Genomic DNA, 18,333 nt, shown 5'->3' on the forward strand with positions numbered 1-18,333 from the left:
TTTTTGACCCCCCAAACCGCAGCCTTAGTGTCCGGTAGGCGTCGGGGTGTGACTCTTCAGTTATATTTTACAGGCACCTTGATAACCATTCCCTGTGGGAGCCCAAGGTCTTCGCCATACAATGTTTTAAGATCATCATGTATTCAATACAGGTGAGAACCAGGAGTCGTTAGTGCTTCAAAGGGTTAAATGTCATTTAAAATGTTAAGTTAATTTTTTTTTATATAAAGATTTATGGTTAAAAATTGGAGACCTCTAACTACAGCAGCACAGGTGTAAGGCTTGTTAAACTATGACTTCTCTCCATTTCAACCAATCACGTTAAAGGGATTTTTTCCCCACAAAAAAAAAAGTTCATTTTAATCGATAGATGTTGGAATAATAATAATTTCCACATTTGGATGTGATTTAAATAAAATGTTCCTCTGCTGAGAGAATCTTGTAAATGTGTCCCTGCTGTGCGCTGTATTATGGTCGTGTCCGACCGTACAGGAACATGGTCTGATCATACCACAGCTCCTGGGCAGGGGTGGGGGGAGAAAAAGTGTACAGACATTACAGCCGGGGATCGCAAATAATTCTTAAATAAAACAGTCAGAAAGATGTGTAACCTCACAAAAAGAATCAGTTGTGTTCCCCTGCTGTAATACCAGTATACTCCCCTGCCCAGGAGCTGTGGTATCAGAGCATGTTACTGCACAGTCAGACACGGCCATAACACAGTACACAGCAGAGGCACATTTATAAGATTATCTCAGCACAGGAACATTTTATTTAAACACATCCAATTGTGGAAGTTATTATTGTTCCAAGATCTTCTGATTAAAATAAACTTTTGTTCTTGACAAAAAAAACTTTAATTTTTCATATATGTATTAGACTAACGGCTACAATACTGCGTCCTATATAAAAGGGAATGACTACTATAATACTGCCCCCTATGTACAAGAATATAAGTACTATAATACTGCCCCTATGTACAAGAATATAACTACTATAATACTGCTCCTATGTACAAGAATATAACTACTATAATACTGCCCCTATGTACAAGAATATAACTCCTATAATACTGCCCCTATGTACAAGAATATAACTCCTATAATACTGCCCCTATGTACAAGAATATAACTACTATAATACTGCTCCTATGTACAAGATTATAACTACTATAATACTGCCCCTATGTACAAGAATATAACTACTATAATACAGTACTGCCCCCTATGTACAAGAATATAACTACTATAATACTGCCCCTATGTACAAGATTATAACTACTATAATACTGCTCCTATATACAAGAATATAACTACTATAATACTGCCCCTATGTACAAGAATATAACTACTATAATACTGCCTCTATGTACAAGAATATAACTACTATAATACTGCTCCTATGTACAAGATTATAACTACTATAATACTGCCCCTATGTACAAGAATATAACTACTATAATACAGTACTGCCCCCTATGTACAAGAATATAACTACTATAATACTGCCCCTATGTACAAGATTATAACTACTATAATACTGCTCCTATATACAAGAATATAACTACTATAATACTGCCCCTATGTACAAGAATATAACTACTATAATACTGCCCCTATGTACAAGAATATAACTACTATAATACTGCTCCTATGTACAAGATTATAACTACTATAATACTGCCCCTATGTACAAGAATATAACTACTATAATACAGTACTGCCCCCTATGTACAAGAATATAACTACTATAATACTGCCCCTATGTACAAGAATATAACTACTATAATACTGCTCCTATGTACAAGAATATAACTACTATAATACTGCCCCTATGTACAAGAATATAACTACTATAATACTGCCCCCTATGTACAAGAATATAACTACTATAATACTGCTCCTATGTACAAGAATATAACTACTATAATACTGCTCCTATGTACAAGAATATAACTACTATAATACTGCCCCTATGTACAAGAATATAACTCCTATAATACTGCCTCCTATGTATAAGAATATAACTGCTATAATACTGCCCCTATGTACAAGAATATAACTACTATAATACTGCTCCTATGTACAAGAATATAACTACTATAATACTGCTCCTATGTACAAGAATATAACTACTATAATACTGCCTCCTATGTACAAGAATATAACTCCTATAATACTGCCCCTATGTACAAGAATATAACTACTATAATACTGCTCCTATATACAAGAATATAACTACTATAATACTGCCCCCTATGTACAAGAATATAACTACTATAATACTGTTCCTATGTACAAGAATATAACTACTATAATACTGCCCCTATGTACAAGAATATAACTACTATAATACTGCTCCTATGTACAAGAATATAACTACTATAATACTGCCCCTATGTACAGGAATATAGCTACTATAATACTGCCCCCTATGTACAAGAATATAACTACTATAATACTGTTCCTATGTACAAGAATATAACTACTATAATACTACCCCTATGTACAAGAATATAACTACTATAATACTGCTCCTATGTACAAGAATATAACTACTATAATACTGCTCCTATGTACAAGAATATAACTACTATAATACTGCTCCTATGTACAAGAATATAACTACTATAATACAGTACTGCCCCCTATGTATAGACGTATGCAGTTTTCAGCCCTGGCTCTTGCACAATATTGGTTACGTGTCTCTATCACACAGCCGCAGCATTCTCACCTGGTGATACAGCAATTATTGAGCCACCTTGATGCCAACAGTAAAAGTGCTGCCACTGTCCGGGCTGGAATTGTTGACGTTCTATCTGAAGCTGCTGTTATTGCCGCCACTGGTTCTGTGGGTATGTATTTCAGTTTTTCGGTATTTTAGTATTTCGGTATTTTAGTATTTTGGTATTTTAGTATTTCGGTATTTTAGTATTTCGGTATTATAGTATTGCAGTATTTGTGTGTGTAGTGATGGATCACAGTTACACTTGTCTGTCATTTCTTTTGCGCTCGGCCTCACATGTCCCTCTGTTGTGTGCAGGCCCCACCGTGCTCGAGGTGTTTAACACGTTGCTCAGGCAGCTGCGGCTGAGCATTGACTATGAGCTGACCGGAAGCTACGACTCATCGGTCAACATCGGAACTAAGATTATCAAAGAGCACGAGGAGAGGATGTTCCAGGAAGCCGTCATCAAGACCATAGGTGACTGACCTCTCGTCTGCCTGTACATCATGTGACTGACCTCTCGTCTGCCTGTACATCATGTGACTGACCTCTAGTCTGCCTGTACATCATGTGACTGACCTCTAGTCTGCCTGTACATCATGTGACTGACCTCTAGTCTGCCTGTACATCATGTGACTGACCTCTAGTCTGCCTGTACATCATGTGACTGACCTCTAGTCTGCCTGTACATCATGTGACTGACCTCTAGTCTGCCTGTACATCATGTGACTGACCTCTAGTCTGCCTGTACATCATGTGACTGACCTCTAGTCTGCCTGTACATCATGTGACTGACCTCTAGTCTGCCTGTACATCATGTGACTGACGTCTAGTTTGCCTGTACATCATGTGACTGACCTCTAGTCTGCCTGTACATCATGTGACTGACCTCTAGTCTGCCTGTACATCATGTGACTGACCTCTAGTCTGCCTGTACATCATGTGACTGACCTCTAGTCTGCCTGTACATCATGTGACTGACGTCTAGTTTGCCTGTACATCATGTGACTGACGTCTAGTTTGCCTGTACCTCATGTGACTGACCTCTAGTCTGCCTGTACATCATGTGACTGACCTCTAGTCTGCCTGTACATCATGTGACTGACCTCTAGTCTGCCTGTACATCATGTGACTGACCTCTAGTCTGCCTGTACATCATGTGACTGACGTCTAGTCTGCCTGTACATCATGTGACTGACGTCTAGTCTGCCTGTACATCATGTGACTGACCTCTAGTCTGCCTGTACATCATGTGACTGACCTCTAGTCTGCCTGTACATCATGTGACTGACCTCTAGTCTGCCTGTACACCATGTGACTGACCTCTAGTCTGCCTGTACACCATGTGACTGACGTCTAGTTTGCCTGTACATCATGTGACTGACCTCTAGTCTGCCTGTACATCATGTGACTGACCTCTAGTCTGCCTGTACATCATGTGACTGACCTCTAGTCTGCCTGTCCATCATGTGACTGACCTCTCGTCTGCCTGTACATCATGTGACTGACCTCTAGTCTGCCTGTCCATCATGTGACTGACCTCTAGTCTGCCTGTCCATCATGTGACTGACCTCTCGTCTGCCTGTACATCATGTGACTGACCTCTAGTCTGCCTGGACATCATGTGACTGACCTCTAGTCTGCCTGTACATCATGTGACTGACCTCTAGTCTGCCTGTACATCATGTGACTGACCTCTAGTCTGCCTGGACATCATGTGACTGACCTCTAGTCTGCCTGTACATCATGTGACTGACCTCTAGTCTGCCTGTACATCATGTGACTGACCTCTAGTCTGCCTGTCCATCATGTGACTGACCTCTCATCTGCCTGTACATCATGTGACTGACCTCTAGTCTGCCTGTCCATCATGTGACTGACCTCTAGTCTGCCTGTACATCATGTGACTGACCTCTAGTCTGCCTGTACATCATGTGACTGACGTCTAGTTTGCCTGTACATCATGTGACTGACCTCTAGTCTGCCTGTACATCATGTGACTGACGTCTAGTTTGCCTGTACATCATGTGACTGACCTCTAGTCTGCCTGTTCATCATGTGACTGACCGCTAGTCTGCCCATATATGACTAATATATTTTCTCCGAAAACCCTACGTGTTTATAAAATGAGTGTCCAGCAGGGGGCAGCAGATACACATCTACAAGGAGACTTATGATTGCTCATTGAAGGCCATCTGTTATTGGCTGTGTGATGTCTTGCAGGATCATTCGCCAGCACGCTGCCTGCGTACCAGAGGTCAGAGGTCATGCTCTTTATAATGGGAAAAGTGCCGCTTCCTTCAATGCATTATCCGATGGAGCCTGGAAGACCGGGGTAAGCGATGGGGATGAGCCCGACCTGTGCAGCAGGGTATCGAAAACTGCGCTGCCCACTATAGCGCCAGTTACTATAATGTGATAATGGTCACATAGTGGTGCCAGAAACGGTGAAGCCCCTTGTGCCCAGCTGTGCCCGGCCTCTGCATACAGGGCTGTATCTAATATTTTGTATTATTTATTAACTTTTATTCGTCATATTTCCTATTCAGGGAAAACCGGAACCGTCTGATCCAGATCATGCTGCTGAAGTCTCTGCTGCAGGTACTGACTCCCACTCTCATCACCCACCAGCCGTACAGGATCTGCCAGTGCTAGACATTTTGGTCCCCGTATTCTTTTTCCTAGGTCCCCATGTGGCAACAGATCACTATATGACACTGTATAATGCTGTAATTTACCCAGTTTACTATCGGCCCATTAACACCAGTTCCTGTCCACGCACATTTTTTAGTTTATAGAGTTCTGGTTTTTTTCACACTAGAACATTCAAATATTTTTGGCATCTTTATGGGATGTAATTTTTGTTATTTTCGTACATTATTTTGTATTTTTTATGACCACAAAGGACCGCTGAAATACATTTGAAAACGTATTCCTCTTTCTGTAACAATTTTTTTTTTTTTTTACGTATCAGACATGTTTTGTATTCGACGAGGGCCGGCGTGCTAACAGCAATTTGGATTGGCAGCATGTTTTTGTTTTAAATGTATTTAATTTTTATTTATTTATTTCTTTTGTATATTTTTTTCTTTTATTTTACATATTGTTGCCTCTCATAAAATCGGCATTTCAACATTTAAATACTTTAAAAATATATATTTTTTATTTTTTTTTCCCCTGTAACTGGGGCTACTGTATTAGCGCCAGTTACAGTGGAAATACATAGCAGTGCTGACTGGGTCTCCTGAGACTTAGCAGTTTCTTCTCCGTCAATCACATAATCACTGGGTCCGGAGGAGGAAGCACTGTCAGTTTCATATATACTGTGTATACACTGCTTGTTTCTCACTGTATAGACAGTGATCAAGAAGGCAGAGACGTTTACAAACTGTCACTGCCTTCTCTATTCAGAGCTCAGCTGTTCCTGACAACTGACTCCCCACTCACTGTAGAGTAAAACATGACCCTTGGGCAGTCGTTAAGTATGCAACTGCTACGTAATGACAATATGGCGGTAGTTTTTTTAGATTCACAATGCTGGGGTATTCTCTGACAACCTCTCTCTTGTGCCTCTGTAACGACCAGGTGTCCTTGGGATTCCAGTGCAGTAATATGTTGACTGCCTTACCCAGCTCCTTTTTGGATCCCCTTCTTTCCTCCACCTTGATGGAAGATGCTGAATTAAGATTGTTTGTTTTGGAGATTCTCGTCTCATTGATTGATCGCCATGATAGCAGACACAAATTTTCCACCATCAGGTACCTCAGGGGCGGGTCTATAACAACCGACCGTATATGGTCATGATTATATCCTGATTGTCATAGCGATATTACGGTTTGATTAGTGTGGGAATATGATGTATCTATTTAAGTGAATCTAAATACTGCTTTATTTGTTATAAAAGGATCACAAGTTCATGTCTCTGTAGCAGGATTGAACTATAAAATTCAAAGAAGATCAATAAATTTAGCAGAAAATAAAAAAAAATGTATAAATAGACTAAAATATAGGACATACGGGCGCAAGAGGCAATCCCTCTAACGTGTTTATTTTCTTGATAGCTTGACTAGTTTTAGCCTTTGTTACAGGACCTTTTTTTTTTTTAAGCCCCGCCTCCCAGGAGCCGTAAAACATTTAGCTAGCAATATACAATATACAATGAATTTTATTCCGCAACTCAGTACAATTACGACAATAACAATTTATGTTCTCCTAGTCATTTTTAACACTTAAAATAAAAATCATTATTGAGCCGCTCGTTTCTGGGAGTCACAACACTTTTATTTTCCCGTCGATGTCTCTGCTGTGTTAAGTGTCGAGGTTACACTGCTCTGCATCGGGATATGTTTGTCATTGTAAGAAATGCTACATCAGTTTGTCATTTTTGTTGGTGACTTTTTCGTTATTCGTTTTTACTAATTTTTTTGGGGGTGGGGCGCTGGGAAAGGTGGGATCCAAATAGACTAAAACAAAACTTTGAACATTTTTTTTTTTCCACATCATTCACCATATATTTTTTGGTGGGTCGGAACCCAACCCAAACCTTTTTTGTAGTATTATTAGGAGTATGATGTACATGCTATTATTTCATCGAGGAGAAGCTGATGGGGGTGACGGATAGTCCAATCCTGTCTAACCTCTTAGTTGCCTTGGTCACCTTTAACTGCTGCATCTAAAGGGTTTTATTGGAGAGATTTGAGTTATCTCTGATCTGGGGCATTGCAGGAGAGTGAAATCTTTAATATACAGGTACTCTGTGCTAGACAGCCTCCTCTGCGCGAGTGGTGCACAGTCATGTCAATCACTGATTGGGACCGCCCACTGGACTCCTAAGCCCAGAGAAAGCATGGCTGTAAGTCAGTTATACCGAATGTCCTCCCACACTTCTACATATCAATCTGCGTGTGATAATTGTATGTATTTTACGTGTTCACTTTGCTGATGTTCGGTGTTGCTCTGCTTCTAGTACTGTCCCGGACATCGCTGTTTTGAAGCTCAAAGTGGACAAGTGCTCCAGACAAGACACTCTCTTCATGAAGAAGGTACGCTCAACTTCTGACCGTATTTTAAACACATTTCTTCTAAAAACAGCGCCACCCGTGTCTAAAGGTGGTGTCTGGTATTACAGGTCAGCCCTGTTCTATGTAGCTAAGCTGATTTAGCAGACACATAAGGAGGCACCAAGCCAATCCATCACACCAAATGTGTAGAGTTCTGCTGATTTCCTGCTAGCTCTCAGGATCTCAGCCTCACATTTTCCGTCTCTCGTTGGTGGTTTCATATCGTCAGCTGGCTGATACTTACAAACTGCAAACCCGACAGTTCAGGGATTCTGGAGACCCCGCTATAAGACATCTAATCTCTTCCCATGATGCTTTGCTCTCCCCCTCCAGCACTCGCAGCAGTTGTATCGGCACATCTACCTGAGCTGCAATGACTCCTTCAATGTCCAGGCCCACTACGAGGCTCTGTACGCCCTGCTGGTGATGATCAGCATCGAGCTGGCCAACGAAGAAGTGGTGGTGGATCTCATCCGCCTGGTCTTCGCCGTGCAGGTAAGAACGCCGCCCGACCAATCCACCATTAAGACCCTAAGCCCTTGGGGACAAAACGTGGACAGCGGTCACCCGATTTGGTAAATTGCTGAAGTTATCCGTCCTAGGAAGACGACGATGATATTGTAATATGAGTTTTCCTCTGAGCATTCCTTACATGATGAATCAAGTTTTTCACCCTTGTAAATGATTGTGTTTATGGACTGATATATTTTCAGGATTTGGCTCTGAGTAATGAGGACAATCTTCCGGCATACAATCGCTGTGCTCTGCATGCCTTGTGTGCCGCCTACCTGAACCTGATCAGCCAGCTCACCACAGTCCCCGCGTTCTGCCAGCACATCCACGAGGTGAGAGCCGGAGCGACGCAGCGCCCACGCTGCACTGCGCCCTTATCCTACGGGGCTGATAGTCCCAGACCATAAAGATACCCAGACAGCAATGCACAATTCCCAATGCCCATGTGACTCTACAACAGAAAGAGATTGACGGGGGGTGTATAATCTGCATTTAAGGGGTCGTCTCTACAATAACGCCTTTATTTATTTTTTTTAGCTAAGACCTGATCTGTGGGGTTGTGTGACTGCCGCAATTTTATTACAGTAGCAGCAGGAGATCTGGTGGGAAAGATCTCAGGGTTTCCCACTTGTCATTTTTATACAGTTTTCCCCCTAATTTCATCTCATACACAGTACCTACATAATACTGACATATAATATCATAATAATAGGTAACACTACCATAGAGGCCTACATAATACAAAGAAAGAGTAACAAGATAATACTACTATATGCAGCCCATATAATACCGCTATATAGTGCCCAGGTAATACTGCTATATACAGCCCATATAATACCTCTATATATATATATATATATATAATACCCAGGTAATACTGCAATATACAGCCCATATAATACCTCTATATAGTACCCAGGTAATACTGCTATATACAGCCCACATAATACCTCTATATAGTGCCCAGGTAATACTGCTATATACAGCCCATATAATAGCTCTATTTAGTGCCCAGGTAATACTGCTATATACAGCCCATATAATACCTCTATATAGTATCCAAGTAATACTGCTATATACCACTCACATAATACCTCTATATAGAACCCAGGTGACACTGCTATATACAGCCCATATAATACCTCTATGTAGTACCCAGGTAATAGTGCTATATACAGCCCACATAACACCTCTATAAAGTACCTAGGTAATACTGCTATATATAGCTTACATACCTCTATATAGTGCCCAGGTAATACTGCTATATACAGCCCACATAATACCTCTATATGGTACCCAGATAATACCGCTATATACAGCCCACATAATACCTACTTCCATACAGTTACACAGTAATACTGCTATATACAGCTCACATAATACCTCCATATAGTGACACAGTAATACTGCTATATACAGCTCACATGATACCTCCATATAGTGACACAGTAATACCGCTATATACAGCTCACATTATACCTCCATGTAGTGACACAGTAATACTGTTATATACATCTCCATAATACCTCCATATAGTGACACGGTAATACTACTATATACATCTCCATAATACCTCCATATAGTGACACGGTAATACTGCTATGTACAGCTCACATTATACCTCCATGTAGTGACACAGTAATACTGCTATATACATCTCCATAATACCTCCATATAGTGACACAGTAATACCGCTATATACAGCTCACATTATACCTCCATGTAGTGACACAGTAATACTGCTATATACATCTCCATAATACCTCCATATAGTGACACAGTAATACTGCTATATACAGCTCCATAATACCTCCATATAGTGACACGGTAATACTGCTATATACCGCTCATATAATACCTCCATATAGTGACACGGTAATACTGCTATATACAGCTCACATAATACATCCATATAGTGACACCGTAATACTGCTATATACAGGTCACATAATACCTCCATATAGTGACACAGTAATACTGCTATATACAGCTCATGAGCTCACATAATACCTCCATATAGTGACACGGTAATACTGCTATATACAGCTCACATAATACATCCATATAGTGACACAGTAATACTGCTATATACAGCTCACATGATACCTCCATATAGTGACACAGTAATACCGCTATATACAGCTCACAAAATACCTCCATATAGTGACACAGTAATACTGCTATATACATCTCCATAATACCTCCAAATAGTGACACTGTAATACTGCTATATACCGCTCATATAACACCTCCATATAGTGACACAGTAATACTGCTATATACATCTCCATAATACCTCCATATAATGACACAGTAATACTGCTATATACAGCTCACATAATACCTCCATATAGTGACACAGTAATACTGCTATATACAGGTCACATAATACATCCATATAGTGACACCGTAATACTGCTATATACAGGTCACATAATACCTCCATATAATGACACGGTAATACTGCTATATACAGCACACATAATACCTCCATATAGTGACACAGTAATACTGCTATATACAGCTCACATGATACCTCCATATAGTGACACAGTAATACCGCTATATACAGCTCACAAAATACCTCCATATAGTGACACAGTAATACTGCTATATACATCTCCATAATACCTCCAAATAGTGACACTGTAATACTGCTATATACCGCTCATATAACACCTCCATATAGTGAAACAGTAATACTGCTATATACATCTCCATAATACGTCCATATAATGACACAGTAATACTGCTATATACAGCTCACATAATACCTCCATATAGTGACACAGTAATACTGCTATATACAGGTCACATAATACCTCCATATAGTGACACAGTAATACTGCTATATACAGGTCACATAATACTTCCATATAGTGACACAGTAATACTGCTATATACAGCTCACATAATACCTCCATATAGTGACACAGTAATACCGCTCTATACAGCTCACATAATACCGCCATATAGTGACACAGTAATACTGCTATATACAGCTCACATAATACCTCCATATAGTGACACAGTAATACTGCTATATACAGCTCACATAACACCTCCATATAGTGACACAGTAATACTGCTATATACATCTCCATAATACCTCCATATAGTGACACAGTAATTCTGCTATATACAGCTCACATAATACCTCCATATAGTGACACAGTAATACTGCTATATACAGGTCACATAATACCTCCATATAGTGACACAGTAATACTGCTATATACAGGTCACATAATACCTCCATATAGTGACACAGTAATACCGCTATATACAGGTCACATAATACCTCCATATAGTGACACAGTAATACTGCTATATACAGCTCACATAATACCTCCATATAGTGACACAGTAATACCGCTATATACAGGTCACATAATACCTCCAAATAGTGACACAGTAATACTGCTATATACAGGTCACATAATACCTCCATATAGTGACACAGTAATACCGCTATATACAGGTCACATAATACCTCCATATAGTGACACAGTAATTCTGCTATATACAGCTCACATAATACCTCCATATAGTGACACAGTAATACTGCTATATACAGCTCACATAATACCTCCATATTGTGACACAGTAATACTGCTATATACAGCTCACATAATACCTCTATATAGTGACACAGTAATGCTGCTATATACATCTCCATAATACCTCCATATAGTGACACAGTAATACTGCTATATACAGGTCACATAATACCTCCATATAGTGACACAGTAATACTGCTATATACAGGTCACATAATACCTCCATATAGTGACACAGTAATACCGCTATATACAGGTCACATAATACCTCCATATAGTGACACAGTAATACTGCTATATACAGCTCACATAATACCTCCATATAGTGACACAGTAATTCTGCTATATACAGCTCACATAATACCTCTATATAGTGACACAGTAATACTGCTATATACAGCTCACATAATACCTCCATATAGTGACAGTAATACCACTATATACAGGTCACATAATACCTCCATATAGTGACACAGTAATACTGCTATATACAGCTCACATAATACCTCCATATAGTGACACAGTAATACTGCTATATACAGCTCACATAATACCTCCATATAGTGACAGTAATACCGCTATATACAGGTCACATAATAACTCCATATAGTGACACAATAATACCGCTATATACAGCTCACATAATGCCTCCATATAGTGACACAGTAATACTGCTATATACAGCTCACATAATACCTCCATATAGTGACAGTAATACCGCTATATACAGGTCACATAATAACTCCATATAGTGACACAGTAATTCTGCTATATACAGCTCACATAATACCTCCATATTGTGACACAGTAATACTGCTATATACAGCTCACATAATACCTCCATATAGTGACACAGTAATACCGCTATATACAGCTCACATAATACCTCCATATTGTGACACAGTAATACTGCTATATACCGCTCACATAATACCTCTATATAGTGACACAGTAATACTGCTATATACATCTCACATAACACCTCCATATAGTGACACAATAATACCGCTATATACAGCTCACATAATGCCTCCATATTGTGACACAGTAATACTGCTATATACAGCTCACATAATACCTCCATATAGTGACAGTAATACCGCTATATACAGCTCACATAATACCTCCATATAGTGACACAATAATACCGCTATATACAGCTCACATAACACCTCCATATAGTGACACAGTAATACTGCTATATACAGGTCACATAATACCTCCATATAGTGACACAGTAATACTGCTATGTACATCTCACATAACACCTCCATATAGTGACACAGTAATACTGCTATATACAGCTCACATAATACCTCCATATTGTGACACAGTAATACTGCTATATACCGCTCACATAATACCTCTATATAGTGACACAGTAATACTGCTATATACATCTCACATAACACCTCCATATAGTGACACAATAATACCGCTATATACAGCTCACATAATGCCTCCATATATTGCTGATAACTTTTCTGTCTCTTGTCGTAGGTGATAGAAATGAGAAAAAAAGAAGGCGGCTATCTCCTTCCGGAAGACGTCTTCGTGGAGAAGCCCAGGTGACTGTATAGAAATGTCTGGTCACGGTCCAAGCTCCACGTGTGGTTTTCACAGACAAGAAAACACCTGGCTGCATTTTTTCCAGAAATGGCGCCTTTTTTATTCACAGGTTGTGTCGGGTATTGCAACCCAGATCGATCCATTATTATGATGCTGAGCTGCAGTACCAGACATGACCTACAGACCAGGATGGCACTGTTTCTCCAGCACGAGGCACAGAGGACCTCAGTGATATCCCGATGGATGGTCAGCCGGCTTTCTCCTGATCAGTCAGGGTCGGGCGGGGGACACGTTTTCCTCCCCGGTCTTGATGGCGTCGCTCCTTTCTGGCCATTGTTTGCAGGCAGCCCTTGTTTTATGTATGGAGGGAACATTTGTGGATGCGGCCAATGGCTGACTCACCCTCCGACCACTTATCAGGATAATGCCTGATAATGGCCGCTTCCCACTCTTCCCTCCCGCAGCACTTAGAAGATCTGCGTTCTCCACCTCTAATGGCTCTCACATTCCGCACGGAGAGCCGGCACTAAGTGCAGCATCACAGGGCGGAGGACACGTCATAATGTCACCCGTGACCACCGTGACCGGCAGGGAGGCAAATAAACTTCTTTTTTTTATAATTTTGTGTCCAGTAAGGAAAGTTCTGAAACCCGTTATTAGGGGGATCTGCATCCGCCCCTGCTGCATTGAGATCAGCATGTACTCATGTGGAGTACAGATGATGGCAGTGATGGGCCAGCCCCTGTATCCTCCTCTGTATGGTCAGAGTGCCCCCTACACATGATGTTAGTCACTCCCCACTCATTGTTTTCGTGTAGTGCTCCTGAGCTCTCCTGTGGGACCTATTATTTCCAGCTCTTCAATTTATTGCAGAATTCTGATTCCATTGTGTCCTGTGATTAGAAATGAGCGAACCCAACCTGGAAAGTTCTTGGTTTGTACAGAACTTCTAGTGTCCGCTACCCGACCCCAAACCTGAACTACTTACTGTATGTCCGGTTTTCTGTTTGGGTTCATCATCCTAACAAAGCTTGTTGAAAGGCTGCACCACAGCCAATTAACAAGCTTTAAGACTGTGAGCACTTATCTTAAAACCAGCCAAGGGAAAGCCGACAGCCCTGAGGTGATGGTATTATTCTGGGAAGGGGCCAATATCCCTAAAGTATCACAGCCTATTAATATCAGCTCACAGCTGTCTGCTTAGCCTTTACTGGTTATTAAATGGGGGGGGGACAAAAAAATTACGGGGGTGCCTCTCCTATATTTAATAACCAGAAAAGGCTGTGCAGGCCACTGCGGACTGACAGTAATAGGTTGGGAAGGGCCCATGGACATGTTCTCTCTCCCAGACTAATAACGCAAGCCCTTAGCCGCCCCCATAAAGGCGCATCATTAGATTTGCAATTTTTTAGCCTCGCCTCTTCTTGCTTGCCCTGGGGTGATGGTTTTGTGGTTTATGTCAGCTTTTTTATGTTCGCCGACATCAAGCCCAGGGGTTAGTCATGGAGACAATCCCATTACTAACCCCGTAGTCAAAAGTAAGACTCACACAGAGAAAAGTCCTTTAATTGAACAAAACACTCCCCGACAAATCCCCTCTTTTACCAATTGACTAAGATGAAATTAAAAATAAAAAATCAAAGTAGTCCTCACCTGTCTGCCAATAATCCATAATACTGATGTCCCACGACGAGCCCCAACTCTGCTACATCCAGATGCAGTGTTCAGCAATGACACTAGTAATGTGACTGCTCAGCATGACAGTAATTTGTGAATCCAGCTGCTGCGACGACCGCTGACGTCACTAAGGTTATCGTAGTTCATAGCTGATGAACTGTGGTAACCTAACAGTGATCTCCGTTCACAGCGTGAGAAATTTCCCCCTTCCTAGAATAATAACACCAGCCCCAGCTGTCTGCTTTCCCTCAGCTGGTTATTAAAAATAGAGGTACTCCACATCATTTTTGGGACCCATTTTTAATAATCAGTAAAGGTTAAGCAGACAGCTGTGAGCTGTTATTAATAGGCTGGGAACTTTTATGGATATTGGCCCCTTCCCAGAATAATAACATCAGCTCACAGCTGTCTGCTTCTCTTACGAATGTAATTTAAAGGGGGTTTTCCCACAAACAAAAGTTAATTTTATTCTCTAGATCTTGAAATGAAAATAATTTCCACAATAAGAAGGGATTCGAAAAAAAATCTTCCTGTACTGAGATAATCTTATAAATGTGCCTCTGCTGTTAACTGTGTATTGGTCGTGTCTGACCATACAGGAACATGGACTGATCATACCACAGCTCCTGGGCAGGGGAGCATGCAAAAAGAAGTATAATTTAAGTGATTACCGTATATACTCGAGTATAAGCTGACCCCCCTAATTTTGCCACAAAAAACTGGGAAAACGTATTGACTCGAGTATAAGCCTAGGGTAGGAAATGCAGCAGCTACCCCCATAGATGCTCCATTTCAAGCTGTGCCATATATAATGCTCTATAGCTTTCAATATTGCCCCATAAGATGCTCCATCTCAAGCTGTGCCATATATAATGCTCTATAGCGTTTATTATTGCCCCATAAGATGCTCCATCTCAAGCTGTGCCATATATAATGCTCTATAGCGTTCATTATTGCCCCATAAGATGCTCCATCTCAAGCTGTGCCATATATAATGCTCTATAGCGTTCATTATTGCCCCGTAAGATGCTCCATCTCAAGCTGTGCCATATATAATGCTCTATAGCGTTCATTATTGCCCTATAAGATGCTCCATCTCAAGCTGTGCCATATATAATGCTCTATAGCGATCATTATTGCTCCATTTCAAGCTGTGCCATATATAATGCTCTATAGCGTTTATTATTGCCCCATAAGATGCTCCATCTCAAGCTGTGCCATATATAATGCTCTATAGCTTTCATTATTGCCCCATAAGATGCTCCATCTCAAGCTGTGCCATATATAATGCTCTATAGCGTTTATTATTGCCCCATAAGATGCTCCATCTCAAGCTGTGCCATATATAATGCTCTATAGCTTTCATTATTGCCCCATAAGATGCTCCATCTCAAGCTGTGCCATATATAATGCTCTATAGCTTTCATTATTGCCCCATAAGATGCTCCATCTCAAGCTGAGCCATATATAATGCTGCTGCTGTAATAAAAAAAAAAAATCACATACTCACCTCTCTTGCTGCCCACTGCTCCTCGGCGTCCCGTCTCTCCGCACTGACTGTTCAGGCAGAGGGCGGTGCGCACACTAGTACGTTATTGCGCCCTCTGACCTGCACAGTCAGAGCAAGAGGACGGGAAGACGGAGCGGCGCCCGGCGTGTGGAACGTGGACAGGTAAATATGACATACTTACCTGCTCCCGGCGTCCCTGGCTCCTTATCCCGGACAGATGGTCTCCGGGTGCCGCAGCCTCTTCCTCTGTCAGCGGTCACCGTTACCGCCCATTAGAGGAATGAATATGCGGCTCCACCCCTATGGGAGTGGAGTCCATATTCATAACTTTAATGAGCGGTCCCACGTGACCGCTGAACAGGGGAAGAGCTGCTTCACCCGGAGACCATCTGTCCAGGAGAAAGAGCCAGGGACGCCGGGACTAGGTGAGTATATGACAGTCCTGACCCGCCGACCCCACCACCGATCATGACTCGAGTATAAGCCGAGAGGAGCACTTTCAGCCCAAAAATTTGGGCTGAAAATCTCGGCTTATACTCGAGTATATACGGTAATTCATTTTTCCATAGAAATTTGTTTGCAGGGCAATTGATTTGCTCTTACCCCCATTTTGCTCCCTTTTGGAGCCCTTTAGTATGAGCATTTTACAGTACCAAATTTCTGGTCCCCATTGACTTGTATTTGGTTCGGGGTCAAGTTCGGACCCAAACCGAACTTTTAACTGTATATTCGTTGAACCTGCCAAACGCGAACATCCACGGGTCCGCCCATCACTACCTGTGATCACTAAAAGGCTACAATAAGACGCAATTTTGTTTCTCACAGTGGCCAGCAGATGGCGTCGCACTGACTTCTCACCTACTGGCTGCAGTATGGAGAACAATAGGATGTTCTATTCTGATGTGTTGGTCGCAGCAGAGAATACGTCGGACGTCTTTAGCTGTAATTACAATGCAAATTTCATATTTTATTTAAGGAAACAAAGAAGTGTAACTTTGTCCTGCAGGTGGTCGAAGAGCGTGGATCACATCAGCACCGAGCTGCTCTTCCTGCAGAGCAAAGTCAGCGAAGTGCTGGGGGGAAGCGGTTACAATTCGGACAGGCTGAGCACTCCCTACGTTCCCCAGCTGACAGGTACGTCGCCTTTGCCATCACTGGGGTTCCTACATTAAATATCAGTTACCGATGATTTTTATGAGTTTTCCACATTGGTTGTTTTCCTTTAAATATATGTATTTGTAATTAGAATATATATTTTTTAAGTTTTGCACGTTTACAGGTTTTTTGTTTTTCTGCACATTCATCTTTGGTGTGATTATAAATGAGCTGAGAGGAAAAAGGACAGATATTTGTGAATTGATGAGTGGTTGTTATTTACCTCTTATATCAGCTGCTACAGTTTATTGTACTGTTATCTTTGCAAAACAGGGATGCAGGGTCACTGAACAATGATGTTTGATGATATGTTGATTACGCACTGTACCAGGCCATGCAGTTTGTTGACTTGCAAAACATTGAAGGATAAACTATACATAATCAAATAATGCAAGTTAATCTCATCACCTCTTCCCCTTGACCTGTGAACAATGGCTTGTAGAAAAGTTAATAATAAAAAGGGGATATGCCTCTGTAACAGGATATCCAAGACATTCGGAGATCCAAAGAACCAGAGATTCTTTACAAAGCCACAACCAGGAACATTCTACAAGACAAGAGC

The 18,333-nt window shown here is 41.0% G+C and overlaps 1 protein-coding gene across 6 annotated transcripts in view; it reads left to right on the top strand.

The window, feature by feature from the left end:
* Positions 1-18,333, top strand: part of EFR3B (EFR3 homolog B) — a 109,409-nt gene that overhangs the window by 77,528 nt on the left and 13,548 nt on the right. For all 6 annotated transcript variants that reach the window (XM_077291768.1, XM_077291771.1, XM_077291769.1 and 3 more), the window contains 11 exons: positions 74-152; positions 2,719-2,854; positions 3,043-3,204; positions 4,951-5,062; positions 5,277-5,328; positions 6,313-6,485; positions 7,694-7,769; positions 8,121-8,282; positions 8,501-8,632; positions 13,361-13,428; positions 17,623-17,750. In XM_077291768.1, coding sequence (XP_077147883.1) covers positions 74-152; positions 2,719-2,854; positions 3,043-3,204; positions 4,951-5,062; positions 5,277-5,328; positions 6,313-6,485; positions 7,694-7,769; positions 8,121-8,282; positions 8,501-8,632; positions 13,361-13,428; positions 17,623-17,750 — 1,280 coding nt within the window. The remainder of the gene's footprint in view (positions 1-73; positions 153-2,718; positions 2,855-3,042; positions 3,205-4,950; positions 5,063-5,276; positions 5,329-6,312; positions 6,486-7,693; positions 7,770-8,120; positions 8,283-8,500; positions 8,633-13,360; positions 13,429-17,622; positions 17,751-18,333) is intronic.

The sequence above is a fragment of the Ranitomeya variabilis genome, chromosome 2 (assembly GCF_051348905.1).
Source record: "Ranitomeya variabilis isolate aRanVar5 chromosome 2, aRanVar5.hap1, whole genome shotgun sequence".
In the NCBI taxonomy this organism is placed as follows: domain Eukaryota; kingdom Metazoa; phylum Chordata; class Amphibia; order Anura; family Dendrobatidae; genus Ranitomeya; species Ranitomeya variabilis.